The 17,175-nt window shown below is 52.3% G+C and overlaps 2 protein-coding genes across 9 annotated transcripts in view; both read right to left on the reverse strand.

Annotated features, from left to right (window-relative positions):
- Window positions 1-14,357, reverse strand: part of LOC127028918 (centrosome-associated protein CEP250-like) — a 65,951-nt gene extending 51,594 nt beyond the window's left edge. For 3 of the 8 annotated variants that reach the window (XM_050914567.1, XM_050914565.1, XM_050914564.1), the window contains exons 1-7: window positions 6,312-6,453; window positions 5,211-5,267; window positions 4,408-4,490; window positions 3,060-3,225; window positions 2,225-2,331; window positions 699-926; window positions 12-108 (exon numbers count right to left, since the gene is read on the reverse strand). In XM_050914567.1, the coding sequence (XP_050770524.1) occupies window positions 12-108; window positions 699-926; window positions 2,225-2,331; window positions 3,060-3,225; window positions 4,408-4,490; window positions 5,211-5,267; window positions 6,312-6,410 (837 nt within the window). In that variant the 5' untranslated portion in view covers window positions 6,411-6,453. Of the gene's footprint in view, window positions 1-11; window positions 109-698; window positions 927-2,224; window positions 2,332-3,059; window positions 3,226-4,407; window positions 4,491-5,210; window positions 5,268-5,742; window positions 5,755-6,311; window positions 6,454-10,378; window positions 10,516-11,176; window positions 11,266-14,249 lie in introns of those variants that run through there. The other 5 variants (XM_050914571.1, XM_050914570.1, XM_050914568.1 and 2 more) reach the window with 4 other exon arrangements.
- Window positions 14,358-15,180: 823 nt separating this feature from the next.
- On the reverse strand, window positions 15,181-17,141 carry LOC127028938 (endoplasmic reticulum-Golgi intermediate compartment protein 3-like). The gene is made up of 3 exons (XM_050914604.1): window positions 17,033-17,141; window positions 16,617-16,687; window positions 15,181-15,518 (listed from the first exon to the last, which is right to left on the reverse strand). The coding sequence occupies exons 1-3, from the start codon at window positions 17,118-17,120 to the stop codon at window positions 15,411-15,413; spliced, it is 267 nt and encodes an 88-aa protein (XP_050770561.1). The 5' UTR covers window positions 17,121-17,141; the 3' UTR covers window positions 15,181-15,410.
- Window positions 17,142-17,175: the final 34 nt, after the last annotated feature.

Below are 17,175 nucleotides of genomic sequence, written 5' to 3' on the forward strand. Positions count from 1 at the left end.
GTAAAACATACTAGGATCTCCACAGTGTCGTTAAGTGTTTTCATGGCCTTCTCCTTCTCCTCATTCTGCTTCTGAGACTGTACAAGCAAGGCTGAGAGCTCCATCACCCTGAGAAGAGAAGGTCCATGTGCCATTCCAAAAGCACTGCACACCATCACCTGTTAAAGAGCTAAGCAGCTCCCAGAAGCACAGCAGAGAAAGTTCAACCCAGAAAATACAGCAAAGGCAGCATTCATCTCTACAGGTTAATAGGCTTGATGTTGCAAAATGGCACTTCTTGCCCCAAAGGCCTTCTGCACTCAGTCTGGCATGGAAACGTCACTACAGAGGTGCTACAGCGCACATGATGGTCCTGGGCAAATGCCTCCCAACTCCTGTAGCACAGCCCTGGGTAGCAAAAGGGCTGTACAAGAGACAGAGCTCTCTCTATGCTGGTCTCAATTTCTCACCAAGAATCAGTTAACAGCAAAACCACTCTAACATGCAATCTCTTTTCCACTCTTGTGTAAGACAAGACACGAGCTTGTCAGTCAGATGGTTTTTTCTATCCGTTCCCTTGAAGGCCATACTTTGACTAGGGACAGAAACAAGGCTGTGCAGAATGGGCGTGTTTTAAACGCGAACACAGCCCATCCATGAATCCAAGCAGCAGCCGCAAAAGATAATGTTGGCAACAGCAAAGTTTAAAACACATTTACCTCTCCTGAAGCTCCTTCTTCTCCAGGTCCCCCTTGACTTGTAAGTGCATCGCTTCCCAAGTCTTCTGGCTCATTTCCTCTTCCGCTTCCTGCTGTGCCTCATCCTTCAGGACAGGTCTACCCAGACTGACGGACTCCCAGAGCCGTACGCCAGAGTTCAGGCGGGAGCAGCTTACAAGTATAGATCCAGAAAGCCTCAGTTGCTCTGCCTTCAGCTCTGACAAATCTCTGAAGAAGAATCAAGAAAGAGATCATGTTCACACCAGCTTTACCACCTGACTCACTTCTGAAGCATGCAATTGCGCAACAGCAAAAGCCGGCAGGAAAGACGACATCTTCGCTGGGGACCAATCATTCATCTGACACTTTGGGATCAGGACACATCTGGACAGTGGAGCAATGAGTCTACCGGATAGCTGAGGAATGAGTCTGTTCTCTCCACAGAGATAAGAAGAAATGTATGGAACAGCCAGAAGGCTTCAAGGACCTCTAATTACTCTTATTAATTGTTGCTCCTGCTCTATCTTATTAACATACTCTATTATCATTAATAGATGTAAGGAATTTTACCAAGGTCCCCAGCTTTTACACCTAGGGGATCCGCCTTAACTGACCTGTTATTATCAACACTTGGACTTCTAAGAAGCTCAGGACAATATCTACATAATAAACATTTCGGGAAGGTGGTGTAAGAATAAGCCTAGAATGTTGTAACAAAGCACAAATAACACAAGATCTAACTAGTAGGTCAGGCATACTCTACACATTAAGGAAAGCTGAGAATCAAATAAGGTCAATGGCTGACGGTAACCCAGAGTTTGAAATTGCATGCTGACACCAGAAGAATGTACTATTATGGCTACACTGATTTTGTTTGTGTAGAAGGCAACTGTGAGAAAGGAACCTCAGAGCAGAGAGCTCAAGAACAAGAAAACAATCATAAAAAGGAGGTATCAAACTAAGCAAAATAAATTGGATAAATGCAATAACAGGGTAGAGAAGCTATTCTTTCTCTCAACAATGCTGGTACAGGAATAAGCGGATGCGAACTGACCAGAATAAGTGTAAGCTGGAAATGAGAAGGAAAAAAAAAAATATATATTCATGAAGGATCTGTCCATCAGGAGCAGTGGGAAAAGAAAGCCAGTGAGATTTAAGGCAGATTTTAATCACCCTGTAAAAGGGAACGCTCTACATGCTGCACGCATAGCTTTGGCGAGTCTCTTCCAACGTGTCCACGTGTGCCCGTGTCTGTGTTAATGTGCCCAAACATCAACGTCGTCAAGTCCATCTGTTCAGGGCCTCTGCACTGCTTATAGCCCGAGCCCCTCAGTTTTATCTGAAAACCAGCATCAAACAAAATGATGCTGAAGATAGCCTAGAGCACGCTGAATGGCATTGCTTCACACTACCAAAGGAGAAATGCTGTCTTTAGCCGCCACTGAAGTAACGTCAAGGCTCAAAAAGCAGCTGCGAAGGGAAGCTACATTTCTTCTGCCAGAGATCAAGCCTTAACTTCTACTCACCGGTCAGTGGCGGTCTTCATTTCCAGGAAATGACGGCGGAAGGTTACCACCTGACGCCACAGGCTGAGCAGACGGCTGTGTTCACCCCTTAAGCAGCTGTCATAAAGCTAAACATGCAAAGACAAAAAGAAATGCCAGTTCAGCCTTCGCTGTCACTCTACAAGTCTTTCAGACAGCAGAGAGTACAACCACCATCACCAGGTCTCCTTTCACAACAATTCCAACAGGGGCATCGAGGACTGAAGAGGCACCACAGAAGCAGCCTCAGCAGCCCTGCCACCTGACTGCAAGGAAGGGAACGGCCACACTTCTCCTGCACGAGCGGCTGTCAGCAAAGCAAACTGATCGCGAGTCATCACCTCGCCTTGCAGAGGTGTCTAACAGCCTTGGGGGAGGAAGGCAAAAACGAGCCCCTCCGAGAGCAGTGTCAGATTTGCTTACAACAGGCTATTGGGAAGGGAGGCCTGTCCTGTTCTTCTGTCGGCTGCTCTGAATCTGAAAACACACACCCCCCTCCGGTCTCCGCTGCTGGAGACAGAGATTTAGGAAGGAGGAAAAAGACGGGCGGTCCTGTGTGACTGCCCCACAGTGCCCAGCAACAGCCAGCATTTGCCTTTAAGACCGAGCGGCATGGTCACAGCAGGTGGGCACCTTCCAGCACCCACCACAGTCTGCTGACACTCCTCCATCTCACACCCCTGTCTTCTGCTCCTCAACACCAATACATCCTCAACACAGCCACAACTTGCACGCAGCAAGCTCCCTATGCCAGAAATAAAATGCATTCTCATTCCACTCTGGCATCACGTCTGACCTTCCCGTAGCCTACCCTTACCTCACGTTCACCGCACCATTCACTCTCCGTCAATTCCAGCTCCTCCCGGGCCCTCATCCAATCTGCCGTCAGTTTTCCAACATCTTCTTTGAGGGCTGAATTAACCTCATTCGCTTTACCGAGCTGCTCCCGCAGGAGAGTGTTCACTTCTGCCAGATTCTCGCACCTTGGAAAGGGACAAACAGCAATGAGGTCACTGAACAACTGCTACCCACAAGCAGCATTCCCGGGATTTTCCAGCTCCCTCAACACCGACCTCGTTGTCAAACTGAGAGGTGGTAGAAGTGCTTTCTAGGATTAACTAAGATCTCTCTGTGATGGCAAACTCATTTGCTTCCTCCTGCTTTCAGCCTTCAATTCCCGTCCACAATTTCGGTGCCCCCTTCCTCTTCAACTTTGACGATGCCCACAGTTAACGTCTTGCCTCCCCTTCACGCTGTCTGATCGCTGGATGCATCATCTTTCTCTGTCGTTGGCCTGACCACCTCTCTTCCTCCACTCTCCTCTCTCAGTTGCCATGTCCTTTTCCCTTGCAATGCTGTACCCACCGCTGCCCTCACCTTCTTGTTAAGCCTCTCCCTTTCCTTGTCCTATACACTGGGTAAGACCTGTAGCAAAGACCCCACCTTGTTGATCCAGCAAACTGCACACCACAAAGACAGCACCATATACATAGGGGAAACAGCTTTATATGAAACTTTCAACCCAAAAGTGAATCTAAAAGCACTAATGACTCTGGGGCCACAGACTAATATCCCACCCAGGAAACATTGCACAAACCAAATTTCAAGAACCGCTGCCCTGTGAACGAGCACAAAACTCAGTTGCTGGAGCTGTGCTTCTCCCGCCTTAGCTTGCAACATACATAACACAGCACACAGGAGCCTTTTACACCACACACAATGGATCTCTCGGGCAGAGGAAAAAAGAAAAGCAGAGAAAGAAACGTGGCAGAAGATGCCTGCAGTGCTAAGTGCTCTGCTGGAAGACTCTGGTACAAGCACAGGACGTGCTCTTCAGGTAAAACCAAAGAGGAAAACGCCGGATGTCAGGGCTTGATTCTCAACCTAAGACGGGGCTCTGCTGAGTAGCTCACCTCCTGAATCACAGAACAATTTAGGCTGGAAAGGGACCTTTGGAGGTCACCCGGAACAACCCCCCGCTCCAAACAGAGCCGTGCAGCACACAACACTGTTACTGCACCACAGAACGGATTGGGGACCTTTCTCCTTTCAAAACAGCTTGCCCAACTGCTGCCCTTGGGGAGACTAGGTGGCACTGACAGGTTGGCCCTCACTTCCACGAGCATCCAGGACACCAAGTACGAGGCAACACTTCTTCCTTTTACCTTTGCTGCTCCTCTTCCAACTGAAGCAGTGCTTTCTTCAGGCTGTGGTCTTCTGTGGCTTCCCGCCTGCCTGGAAGGGATCCCTGAAGAAGAAAGGAAATGCTTAGTCAAATTCTTGTGTTCCCTTCACTCCTGTGAGCATCCATCGCTTTCCCCTCCATTTGTTTGGTATCTCAGGGGCTCGTGCCTTCTTCCAGGCATAACGCTGTCGTGACTACGGAGAGGAAGGGAGGGGAAGGGCGTTACTCAATGTGAGTAGCTCTCCTCAGTCTCCCCCTGTTGCACTCTCACAGCTAGCTATCCTCAGCTCATGACCACGACCGCTCCCTTAGACTTGAAGCCTGGGAATACTCTCCTACCCTCCTACCCTTTCTTTGCTACGTTTACTTTAGCCACGGAGCAGAAAGAAAAGCACAGAGCCAGCTCCGTATGTTGAACGCCAGCATTCTTGCCTTCCAAAACGCTATGTTTCACCCGATTCTTTTTCGGAGACAGCCATAGCATGTAACAGGCAGCAGAGCCCTCTCCTGACACCTAGCACAAATGGTACTCCAGCAATAAAGCACTCTTTCACAACATTAAAATCCTTCTTCATAGGGTTTTCTGGACGGGCATTTCTGGGACCGCTGGCTGCGCCAGGAATGGCAACCGGACACAACACTGACAGGCAAACTTACAGCGCTTCTTTAAACCCTCAGGCAGCAAAATCTCGTTTCCCTCTGTCATTGCTGTGGGGAGCTGCTTTTTGTCTGCGTTAACGAACACTACGTACGCTGTCTTTAGTTAGCAACCTGCACACTCACCCCTCCTGCTTCCAGCTGCTGCTCCAACTCTCGACACCAAGTCCGGTACTGCAGGACCTAGATGGACACAGAGAATGAAGCTGAGCAAATGCAGCGTGGAACAGACTCGGCTCCTCCTGCCTTAGCTTTCCTCTAAGTCTTTACAGCCCAAGCACGGCGAAGTGTATTTCACAGTGCTGCCGACAGAGTCAACAAGAAGTCGTTACGACATAGGGAAGCTTCGCTTTCTCTAACATTAAAGAAATTGAGACAGGGTTTCTTTTCCACGGAGTGCTATCTGCTCATCCTCAGACGGCGATGGCAAGCAGAACGATGAGGCAGACTTAGCCAGCCGTGCCCGGCCTATGGCCACCCCGTACCCCAACTCAGTATTTCCAGCGGGTCCCTGAAGTGAGAGAAAGGAGTTTTCCAAATTGCTTTTCCAACTTGAGCAAGTCAAGTCAGTGCTGGCCACGGTGCTGCTCAGCCAGTGCAGAAGGCGGCTTTCTCTTCAGCTGCACAAGACCAGCACGGGCAAGAAAAGCAGGATGACCTTACGGCAGCGCCCTGACCACCGCCGGGCACTGGGCCGGGCAGGGCACGGCCTGCCCCGACCCTCCGCCCAGCTCTGGCACCCTCCTCGCTGCCACCGCTCCTGCGCCCCGGGCCAACCAGGCCCGAGCTGCCTGCCTCTGCCCGGGGCCGCCCAAAACCACCCCCGCCGGCTCGACTCCTGCCTCTGGGACAGCCCCCTGCTAACGCGGCCAAACCAAGGCGTTCGCAAGCCAGGCGGCAAAGTTCAGTCAAGGGCGGCAAAGACCGAACGAGAGGCTCGGGAGGCTGACAGCGGCAGGGCGAGGCGCCCAGCGCGCCTGGGCGGGCCGGGCCGGGCCGGGCCGGGCGGAGCGGGGCGGCTCCCGGGGCCTCCCCCGGGGCCTCCCCCGAGCTCCGGGCTCGGCGCCGTCCCGCCCGCGGCAGCGCCGGGGAAGGCCCCGTTGGGGCCGCGCCTTCGCCCCCCGAGCTCTCCGCCGCCCAGTCCCCTCTCAGCGCAGCCCGGGCGGCCCGGGCACCCCGGCCCGGCCCCGGGCAGCTCCCCCCCGGGCAGGCGCCCCCGCTCCTCACCTTCGCCTGCAGCTTCCGCACCAGCACCGCTTGCCGGTGCTGCGCCTCCTGCGAGCTCTGCAGCCGGCGCCGCAGGGAGGCCTGGCTCCGCGCCGCCATGCCCCCGCTCTCCAGCCGGGCCCGCCGCCCGCGGGGCTCCGCCGCCTGACAGGCCCCGCGGCGGGGGCTGCTCCGCGGCCTGCCCCGGCGGACCGCGCTCAGGCGGCCCCGGGCCGCGGCTGGGCGCCTGCCGGGGCGGGCGCAGCGGCTCACCCTGCCCGCCGGGCGCGACCGGGAGCCGGGCCGCGGGGCGGGAGAGCCGGGCTCGCTCGGGGCCGCTCCGGGGCAGCGCTTCCCTTCTCGCTCCTCGCTTCTCGCTCCTCGCTCCTCGCTGACGGTGCCGCGCCGGGCTGCGGTGCTGCCGCGGGGGAGAGGCCGCCCCGGCAGCGCTTTGCTCCAGCGAGTTCTGCTCAGAGACCGTTAAGGGCCCCGGAGAACGTTGGGGGCAAAAAGCCCGCCCTGGGGAGTCTGGGAGAGCAGGAGCGGGAGGAAGCAGTCCCTGACACCGGAGGGTCGGGGGGGGGCACGGGGACACCGCGGCAAGAAGGCTGCGCCCGCAGTGACACCAGACAAGCTCCATCGCACAGGGAAGCCACCTGAACAGCTGGAGCTTCCTCCTCAAAGCTCCAGCTTCAGCCCTTGACTGCCACTGCAGCAGGAGGTCCGACCTAGTACGAAAACCAAGCGTGTATAGCTGGAATGACCGCATCTTTTTCCCCCTGCGTTGCAGCACGAGCGGGACAGGCTGCAAGCAGTGACAGAAAAACCCGTAGGGGAGAGAAAACTTCAAATTTACAGGACAACGTCCTCCGTGAAGTAAGCTTTATTTCAGGAAGAGCTCATGAAGAAATCTGAGAAACACGGCTCAGGCCCCTTTGCCCAGACTCGTCTAGTACGCGAATTCACTCACTCACCACTCCAGTCACGAGCTTTCATAACTCACAACCTGTAACACTGAATTTGTGCACTTAGGAGCCAAAAAAAGAAAAGAATTAGCTCCCTAGTGAGAGCGCTCATCCTTCCACCTCTGTCACGGCGCAGGCGTCCCCTGTATCACACTGGGAAGCCCGAAAGCCTCGGCAGTCCGGCTGCTGTTGGACCCGCTTCAAAGGCTTTTGGGGTAAGCTGATGTTTGATACCTTCCAGCTTGGAAGTCTGGTCTCTACCATTTCCAAAAGTCAGCAGATTCAGACAATCCTGCCAGACAAAGATGATGGCTGCAGGAGACAGCCAGCTGCAGGGGATAACGGCTGCATCGTGGCCCTTCAGCTCTTTCTGGCCACCTGGGCTGCCTACCTGGTGCTCTCCCTTTAACCTAATGGTGCTGCTCCCAGCACACAGCAGGCCTGAGCATGAGCTGGGTTAGCCAAAATCCGAGCAGGAGCTGAGGGAACAGTCACACTCCACCCCTTGGCAGAGTCAAACACCTAGCAAACCCATTGCTTCGGTGAGCGGAGGTACCGTTCCTCCTCTTGCCTCGCCTCCAGGGATCCGAGGCAGTGCCAGAGCTTAGAGCCTTCAGGCAGTCGTTAGTCTGGTATTGCTGTTCCGCGCTAATCACGATCCCAGTATCGGACCGAGTCAGAGACCTAAGCGCTGTATGGGCATTGGTTTTATCCGTGTGAGAATGTACATTCCAGCTGCTGAACCCTGCTGCATCCTTTGACAGCGGCAGTGGCAGTAGCAGCAGCGGCCAGACTTCTCTTCCATCTGCTTTCATGGGTCTGGTACGCCCTGGTCTCCCTGAGGACGGGAATCTTCGCAGGTGGTCAGGGCAAAATGCCTGGAAGATTCAGGTGAGTCAAGCCCATGAGGCTCCGCTCTGGCAAGGGAGCCGAGAATACTGCTGAAGCCATCGAGCTGTGTCTTAAGGGTGTTTCCAGCAGGAAGCCTCAGCGTCGGAAGTTCTGTTGCTACGGCTAACTGATTGAACCCCTTCCCCTCGTGACTGCCGTGTCTGCCTGCGCCGTGGACCTACTTCAGCAGTTCAGCAGGAAAAGGAAGGTGCTCTGCCCAAAGACTAGTCCTCAGCTGGCTGGCTGGGGCACTCCTCTGGGTCTGGGAAAGAGCGGAACTGGACCTGGATCGCCCACTTCCTGGGATCTTCCACTTCTCTCAGATTCTTCCACTTCTCTCAGCAGCAGACGGCCACTTCTCCCACTCCTACCTCTGGGTTACCTGCCAGAGCGTGGGAGGGTTTTTCAGGCTTCCAAGCCCCGTTTCACAAAGGTGCCCTCATTATTTCAGAGAGAAGGTCAGCTCTGTCCCTCTCTCCACTGCTGGTGTTCCCTCGCCTACGCATATTGTTTGCCGTGAAGTCCCCTTGACGCCCGGCTTTCCGTGGGCACCGCTGGCTTCCGATTCAGCACTGCGCATTCCCCTGCCGGAGCTGGCTGCCTGAGTTTCAACATCTAGCCTGCTCTAGATGCTCAGCAGATTAGGGTCCCGCTTTTTATCTGGATTGGCTTTACGCTGACAGACCTTGGTGGTGTAATTCCAATGTACGCAGCAGGTTCCATAAGGCACAAAACTCCTTTAGGAATTGCTTCACGTTCATTGCGCCATTCACTCTCCTTCAACTCCAGCTCCTCCCGGGCCCTCATCCAATCCGCCGTCACTCTTCCAACATCTTCTTGACATCTTCAGTGCCTGGTAAAATTATGGAGAAGGTTATCCTGGGAGTTACTGAAAAACCCTTGAGAGACAATGTGTCATGGTTTAACCCCAGTCAGCAACTCAGCACCACGCAGCCGTTTCCCCCTCCCCCTCCCAGTGGGGTGAGGAGGAGAAAGCAAAGGAAAAAAAAAGTAAAACTCGTGGGTTGAGATAAGAACAGTTTAATAACTAAAGTAAAATATAATACTAACAATAGTAATAATGAAATATAATACTAATAGTAATGAAAAGGAATGCAATAAAAAAAAGGAACGGGGGGGGAAGGCAAAAACCAGTGATGCACAGTGCAATTGCTCACCACCCGCTGACCGATGCCCAGTTAGTTCCCCAGCCGCAATCCGCGCCTCCCGGCCAACTCCCCCCAGTTTATATACTGGGCATGACGTTCCATGGTATGGAATACCCCTTTGGCTGGTTGGGGTCAGCTGCCCGGCCATGCTCCCTCCCAGCTCCTTGCACACCGGCTTGCTGGCAGAGCACGGGAAACTGGAAAGTTCTTGGCTTAAGATAAGCGCTACTTAGCAACAACTAAAACATCAGCGTGTTATCAACATCATTCTCACACTCAATCCAAAACACAGCACTGTACCAGCTACTAAGAAGAAAGTTAACTCTGTCCCAGACGAAACCAGGACACAATGCAGTCATCGGTCACAGCCAGCACGGGGTCACGAGGGGCAAGTCCTGCTTAACTCAGGTAATTTCCTTTTAGGAGAAGGTCACCCATCTAGCTGAGCAAGGGAAGCCAGCAGATGCGGGGGTTTGGGATTTTAGCAAAGCTTTTGCTAAAAAGCTGGAGAGCAGCCCCGCGGAAAGAGATCTGCGGGTCTGGGTTGACGACCACTCGAATAGGAGTCAACAGCGTGCCCTGGCAGCCAAAAGGGCCAGGACCCGGAAAGAAGAAAGACGTTCCACGCCAGCTACAACACGCAGACAAGCTCTAGCAAATGCCGAGTAAGTAACCAGGCTGGATCAGCGTGGGTGCTGCTGGAGGTGCCGGCAAGATGGGTATGCTCTATAAATCTAGCCTTCCCATTAAAAAAGACTTTGAGGAAATCAGTCTGAACTGAGACCCATTGTATCAGACTTCTGCTTGCTGCACCAATTTCCTTCTCCATCTTGATACTGGATTCAAACGCTTCAGGCAGTATCAGAAAAACCCCAGTCCCTTTCAGACGGTCACACGGAGAGGAAGGGCATCTGGAGCGCCTCTTCCTCTCCACTCACTGGGAAGGGGCTTGGATGGCTTTCAGGCATTCGCCCTGCTGTGCCTAAGCGAGGATGGAATTCTAAGCTACGCAAAATGGCAAAATCAACGGAGGGTGAACAAAATGGACTGAAGCGTCTCTTACCTGTGTTTCTCTGCCAGCTTCACCATCGCGGGCGAAAGTTCCCATAGCACAAAGACACCAGGCAGACCCTGGTCTCCCAGTAGCCCGTCGGCTCTCTTCTCATGTCGTGTGACTGAAAACTGGTCAGTCCTTACCACCTGGCAGGAAACAAACACAGCAAACATCAGAGGTCCTCGGGGCACAAAGATGACCATGGTATACGGATACTGAAGAAATAAGTCTGGGGTCACGTACGGTTTGGGTAATGCATTTTTCCGAGAAAGTTTGAGATGTTAGGGGCTTGATTTTTTATCAAAAACCCTCAGGCCATTTAGAATGCCAAGCTCACGGGCTAAGTTTTGGGGGGAAAAGGGAAATCACGTGTTACGAATAACTAGGAAAGCAAGAGAGAACAGAAGGAAGAAAATCATTACGCCACTGCCTACATCACGCTTAGCCAGGACCTTAATCCTGGGTGCAGCCTGGTGCCTCCAGACAGAGCTGAACTGAAAGAGGTTCAGAGAAATGCAGCAAGGAAGCTCAGGGCTTGAATGGCTCCCACAAAGGACCATCGGAGTAAGCCGGGACTCGTCAGCGGGGGAAAGACACGGCCTGCAGGCTGGCACAGGAAAGGTCTACGACATCCTGAGAGGCAGGGAGAGAGCGGGCAGCGACCGTTCACTCTTGCCCAGCAGAGGAACACTGGGCCATCAGATACAGCCAGTGGGAGCAAGCACACGAGGGGAGGTGTTCTTTCTTACAGCAGAGCAGAGCTGCTGAACGCCTTGCAAAAGGGTGTTGTAAATGCAAAACGTTCACCTGAGTTCACGGTGAGATGGGAAAAGTACCCGAAAGAGAGACACTGAGGGATCTCAACAGACGGTAACGGACTCAGGAGATCCCACGAGCTGAAAACAGTTGCACATGGAGAAAAGCATTAGGAGCCTTTATTCCTCATTATTTAACGTGACACAAGTCCCAGAAAGTGGAAAGTTTCTCTGCCCATCATCCCTCCTCCTGCTCCTTTTCACTGTCCTCAAAACACCAGTATTCCTAACTCTGCCTCCAAAAGGTCTGCAGTAACTACATAGTCCTTTCTGGTTTTCGCCTGTGTTTTCCCCAGTGTAAGCCCTTCATTTTTCAGTTCAGATTTGCAGGAATTCTGGGGCACAGAGAGCTATCCTGACCTCACCCCCTCCTCTCCGTACACAAAGTACTGGCTCTCAGGACAGCCAGCTTGCGTTCATGCTTATTACAGAGAACAGATGCAATGCAGAGATGCGTCTCGTTAACTTGGATACATGCTGTGAAATTGTAAATCCTAGCTGTAGTAAGGTTGCTGTTGTCATGCTAGTGTGAGCACATAAAGCAAGTTCTGCGGGAAGAAGCGAAATATTTCATTGGAACAACTAATATTGTGGGGAAAAACAGGCAAGGTTTTTGCACAAAAGTGTTTCTTCATTTAATCTTCAGAAACTGTGCTCAAAAGCTTGCTAGTTTTTCTCCAAATACACTAGCTACTCTCACAAAGCACATTCACATTCTCCCCTGACCTTTGCCTCAGTGGTACAGGTTAAACTGGAATGAGTGATGGGAAGGGGGGAAAAAAATCAGGCTGAAACTAAAGCTCTTTCGGAAACCTTTACTACAAACTTCACGCTTCAAAAACTTGATCAAGGGAACTGCAAACATTCCATTAAACAACAAATCTTTTTAATCGAGTTCCTGTTAAAGATACGAGGCATAAACTACCACTATTGCTCTGGCCACTGTGCATTTATATAGATACTTGAGGAAGTCCCTTACAACTTACATGGTACTCTAAAGTTCTAATTGCTTTGAAATTCTCCTGAGGCATTCTCCAAGCTATCCCTTCCAGAGATACTGATATTCAGCTCCTGGGCTGAACACCTCACTGGAGGCTGTTTTACAGCAGAGCAGCAAAGTTTTGTAGAACAAGTGAGACTGTTTCTGGGCAGGCTCTCCTTCTCCTCCAAGTTCTTCCACACCCATGTGGCAGCACCAACAGAAACCACTTTTATATTTGTCCACGATGGTTCTAAACCTCTATAACAAAACTTCAACAATGTCCTCCCCACTGAAGCAGTCCTGTTACTATTATGGATAACAATGCAAAGATACTAAAAGAAAATGGTCAGGTACACTTGGAAGCTCAAGGCCACAATAAACAGCAAAAGAAAATACCATGTACACGAGACTGTTGGAAACTTTTGCCTGGGGCAAAGTGGAAATTTCCAGCTACCTGCAGGAGACAGTAATCTTTCATTAAAAGGTCTGAACCTATATAAATAAAGCAGTCGTACTAGTGCTTGGATTTGTAAATGTTTGTTTAAAGAAGACAGACACCAAGCAACTCATTTTCATAGGTGACAATATCAGCAGCTATTGTCCCAACAGGGGGATGAATTTCCCCTCTTCCTCACAGGCAGTCATGTGGAAAGCCATAATTACATACTGGTGTTGATAATAACTGTTTATGCAAATTATTTTAGTGGACATATAAATGGGAAGAAAGAGGAATTAACCCTACTGTGAGGGAACTGACTGTTGCTGCAGGAAATACAAAACAGTATCACAGAAAAGGAATGGAGAAAGTAACTGAGACGGAAAGTGAGCAGGGTAAAAAAAACCCTTGATACAATAAACAACGGTGATCCTATGTATAGACCCATGAAAATAAGGTGCATGCAAAAATAAAGCACTAAACCAAAAAAACAAAACAAGGCAAAAAACCAAAAAGAAAAAGGTTGTTAAAACTTCACCCTGGAATCTGAAAGGGATATGGCTATTAGGTGCCAGTCCTCCCTGACACTTACTAGCATCATACACACTCTCCCCTGGAAGATCGGAATGTCCCAAGCTCACGTGCTACACTGCACCTTCGATGTCTGCGCAAGCCTGTTGCTTGTGTTAACTGCAGACCTGATGAGAATGGAGATGTGCAATATTCCAAGTGCGTAACAACGGCCCCCAGAAGACTCCCCCCGTGACACCCACCCTGGGACCCTCGCTACCTCCAGCATGCCCCTTCGAATCTTTCCTGCTCATCACACTTTGTGAGAGAGGGTCCCCGAACGGTTCGGTACCCACGATGATGCTCAAATCACAACGTCTGGCTTCGTGAGTAAAAGGTTTCCTTTCCAGAAACAAAGAAGGTGGTCTCCAGGAAAAGTACACCAAGACGTAAAAAAATCCAGAGTTTGCATTAAAAAAAAAAAAAATTAGCCTGGGCCTGACTTGCTAGAAGGTACTTGGGGACGTAACCTGCATGTCCAAGTGTTCTGGGTTTGGTAACCCGCCAAATGACAGGCTAGTTACCTGGTACATCTCGGACTACATTTTCACACACCAGTTGCAAAAACCACCTCTCTGAGCGTTTTCAGCTTTGACAGCCAACTCCAATAGCCTTGCTTCCACTGTTTTTCCACAGAAGAGAACATCTCACTCTCTCCAGCACCTCTGCTGGCAAGTTGGTGGTTGCTCTTATCTCCAGCATCCGCTGGTGCTCTCTGTTTTAAGACTAGAAGGCCAGGCGGGACAACCTCCCCTCAAAGAAGCTGCCTCTCCTCCTCCAGAAACCTCGGCAAGAAGACTCGCCAGCTAGACGGTACGAAAAAGCTAAGCTTCTCCAGCCGGCATGCTTCCGACCAGCCCACACAACGAAACGGACAATTAGCCCCTTCCCACCGCTCTTCCTGACTCTCCTACTGAACCCCTTTACGGGCACAAGCACCTTGCTGAGCCCGGGGTTATTTATTATATTACGCTCCTGGGAACACCTACAGCTGGCAAAGGAGAGGAACGCCCCGACTCTGCCTTTTCACAGGCACCACCATCACGCAGCAGGTTCACAGCAAAACCCGTCTCTCACCTTGCTGACCTCCAGGAAACCATACACTTGGCAGCCCTCCTTCTTCTGCTCTTGCATTTTCTGGCTAAACCCTTCCCTCTTGCGCTGCTCTATGCTATCTGGGTTCTTGAAGGCCCAGCCTCGCCGCCTGTATGCTTCTCTGGCATCGCCACAAGTATTACAAACACCTGCAAAAGCACGAGCACCATCTTACCATCTCTATCGCTAGAAAGAGAGGCTCCAGCTCAGGACTTGAATCCTTGGTGATTCTTGCTTCTTCAACAAAGCAACAAAGCAAACATCAGGGACTGGACCTTGAAAGGTGGCCTAATGCTCCTGAAGGAGCTCGAGCTTCTTGAGGTGCTTTTTGAGATTTTGGCCATGAGGATGCAAGCTGTTTGCATGCAGTTCCTGAGTCTGAAGAGGGCTCTGCCCGTCCATTTAGACAGTCAGATCACTCCCGGGCAAAGAAATTTGCTACAAAAACGACATCATTGTCCCACAGCTCTGAGCAGTTTGGAACTTCCCCATGTGAACAAAGCATCTGCCTGTTTCTATTCCTCCTCTTCTCTGTTTTTAGGCCAAGACTGTCAAAACAGGAGGGACGGTTAATGGCAAACTTTCTTCATTACTCTTCTACCTCTGGATAACACCTTGGTCACCACAAAAAACAGGTTTCTGTTTTCTGCAGCTTCCAAAGGCATACCAAACCCACAACAGTTCTCATCATTCTCTGAACACGTGCCCAGCATTTCATTGCACAGACCTTCACAGACATTTGGGAAAAAAAAGTGCATGCAACAGAACAGTATGAATTCAAGTGCTAAGAGATACAAAAAGTGTAAAGTTACCAAACGTCCTCTGACTCCCCCACAACAGCTCTCGCAGCCATCAGCATCCAAAGAGTTTGGATCAAACACTCTTCTTCTCCCAGCTCTAAGAGAAAAGAGGATTCAAAGTGATGAGACATGTCTAGAAACGCTATCTTGTACGCGTTTTGCTCTACACACAATGCACAATGTGTTCTACACACGAATGCAACGATTTTGTGTTGGAACTTGTGCATCCTGCACCCAAAGCCCACCTGAAATGGTATGCATAGAGCCTGCTGAGGTGTGAAATAACACCAATTAACAGAGTAGCATTCGTCATCTCAAGAACAGCCTCCAGAGAAAGAACCGGCTATCTGTAAGCCTTCCTGGAGCGTCCATCAGACGTTACTTGCATAAAGGCTTTGTTAGAATGTTGTCTGAAGCAGACCCAGTCAGTACACTGTGACGGATACTGGACCTGTTACACAAAATGGTAAATAGTTGTTGTCCCCAGACACTAAATTTGTAATGTCACAACCTGCGAATACAGAAAGGCTGCTCAGTGACACAGCAGTAAGAACACTATCACCACATTCCCATGACAACTGGAGAAACCCCACAGGAGAAACCTACTGATTGTTCAGCTCTTGGCTTAGTTTAGCCTTTCAACTTCAACAACAGAAAAGTTAAATCCGAGTGATACAACTCAACAAATTTCGTTTATGCTGATCCACAGAACTACACTGTCTCCCAGTAAAGGTAAGAAGGAGCTCATGTTTTGGAAAAGTCAGGACAGTATTACTGTTAGACTGCAGCACTTTGCCAGAATCGTTTCTGGTTTGTATTGAAGTACAAGGATGAGTCATAACATGCAAATACTGTAGAGGAGATGTTTATGGAGCCAAGGACCGCTTACTACAACTTCTAACTGATACATCAACTAAAATAGGTTTATCAGGTATGCACACACACACAAAGTAAATGTAGTAAGGTGCAAGTTTAGGCTTAAGGGTCGAGTCACCAGTCAGCCAGGGAAAATACAGACTCTTTCAGCCAGGGGGATAGAATGTGCCAGACTGGAAGAGCGCGTATGGCTGGGGCCAAGTGACGTACAGGGAACAAGATGCACACTGCAGCACCCTAAATGCGGGGTTTGGTTCGGTGTACAAGGAGGACTGTTTCCAGCTGCCACAGAAGCTGTTACGCTGAAATGTAATCCACTTCCCCCTGCAGCATCAGCACAGTTCCTTGCGATCCCTCTTCACAAAGGAGACTGCCAAGGTCTGTGGTCTCGGCCTGCTATCGAAGCACCTCGGCGCAGGGCGGCTCTCGGGGGAGGGCAGCCCGCTCCCGTCGTCAAGGCCACCGGCTGGGGGAAAGAAAAAACCCCAAACCCATCTGCGGCGGGTGAAGCTGCTGCGGGGGCAGCCCGGAGGGGGCGGCGGAGGAGGCGGCGGCTCGGCGGGGGTGCGCAGCCACGGCAGGCCGCCCCGGCCCGCAGGGCCGCCTCTCCGCCGGGGCACGGCGGGCAGGAGGCAGCACGGCGCGGCCGCGCCCCCCCGCCGCCGCTCCTCACCTCCTTGGGGAGGTAGTACTGCAGCTCCGAGAAGAAAAGCAGCACCACGATGAGCCCGCTGACAGCCGTCACTGCCGGGGAGACGAGAGCCGCCCTCAGCCCGCCGATCGCGGCCGCACGCCCGCCTCGCCTCCGCCGCGCCTCCGCCTCGCCTCCGCCTCCTCGCGCCTCAGCCTCCCCTCAGCCGCCGCCTCCGCCTCCCAGCGCCCGCTCAGCCTCCGCCTCCTCAGCCCGCAGCCGCGCCCGAGCCCTGCCTCGCCGCGCCTCAGCCTCCCCTCAGCCTCCGCCTCCCTCAGCCCGCACGCCGCCTCCCGCCGCCCAGCGCCGGCCCGCAAGGCCCCCCGGCCGGCCGCCGCCCCACGGCGAGGCCCGGGCCCGCCCGCCGGCCCCCGGCCGCCCTCACCCCGCCCGCTCACCCAGCGCGCCCCCGCACGTCTTGACCCGAAAGTCTTCCAGGGGCTTGGGGAAGGCATCGAACCGCTTCAGCCGCCACAGCGAGGCCATGGCGCCGCGCGGCCCGGAACCAAACCCGCCTGCCGGGGCCGGGCCGGCACCGCCC

This window comes from Gymnogyps californianus, unplaced genomic scaffold, assembly GCF_018139145.2.
Source record: "Gymnogyps californianus isolate 813 unplaced genomic scaffold, ASM1813914v2 HiC_scaffold_49, whole genome shotgun sequence".
Lineage (NCBI taxonomy): Eukaryota > Metazoa > Chordata > Aves > Accipitriformes > Cathartidae > Gymnogyps > Gymnogyps californianus.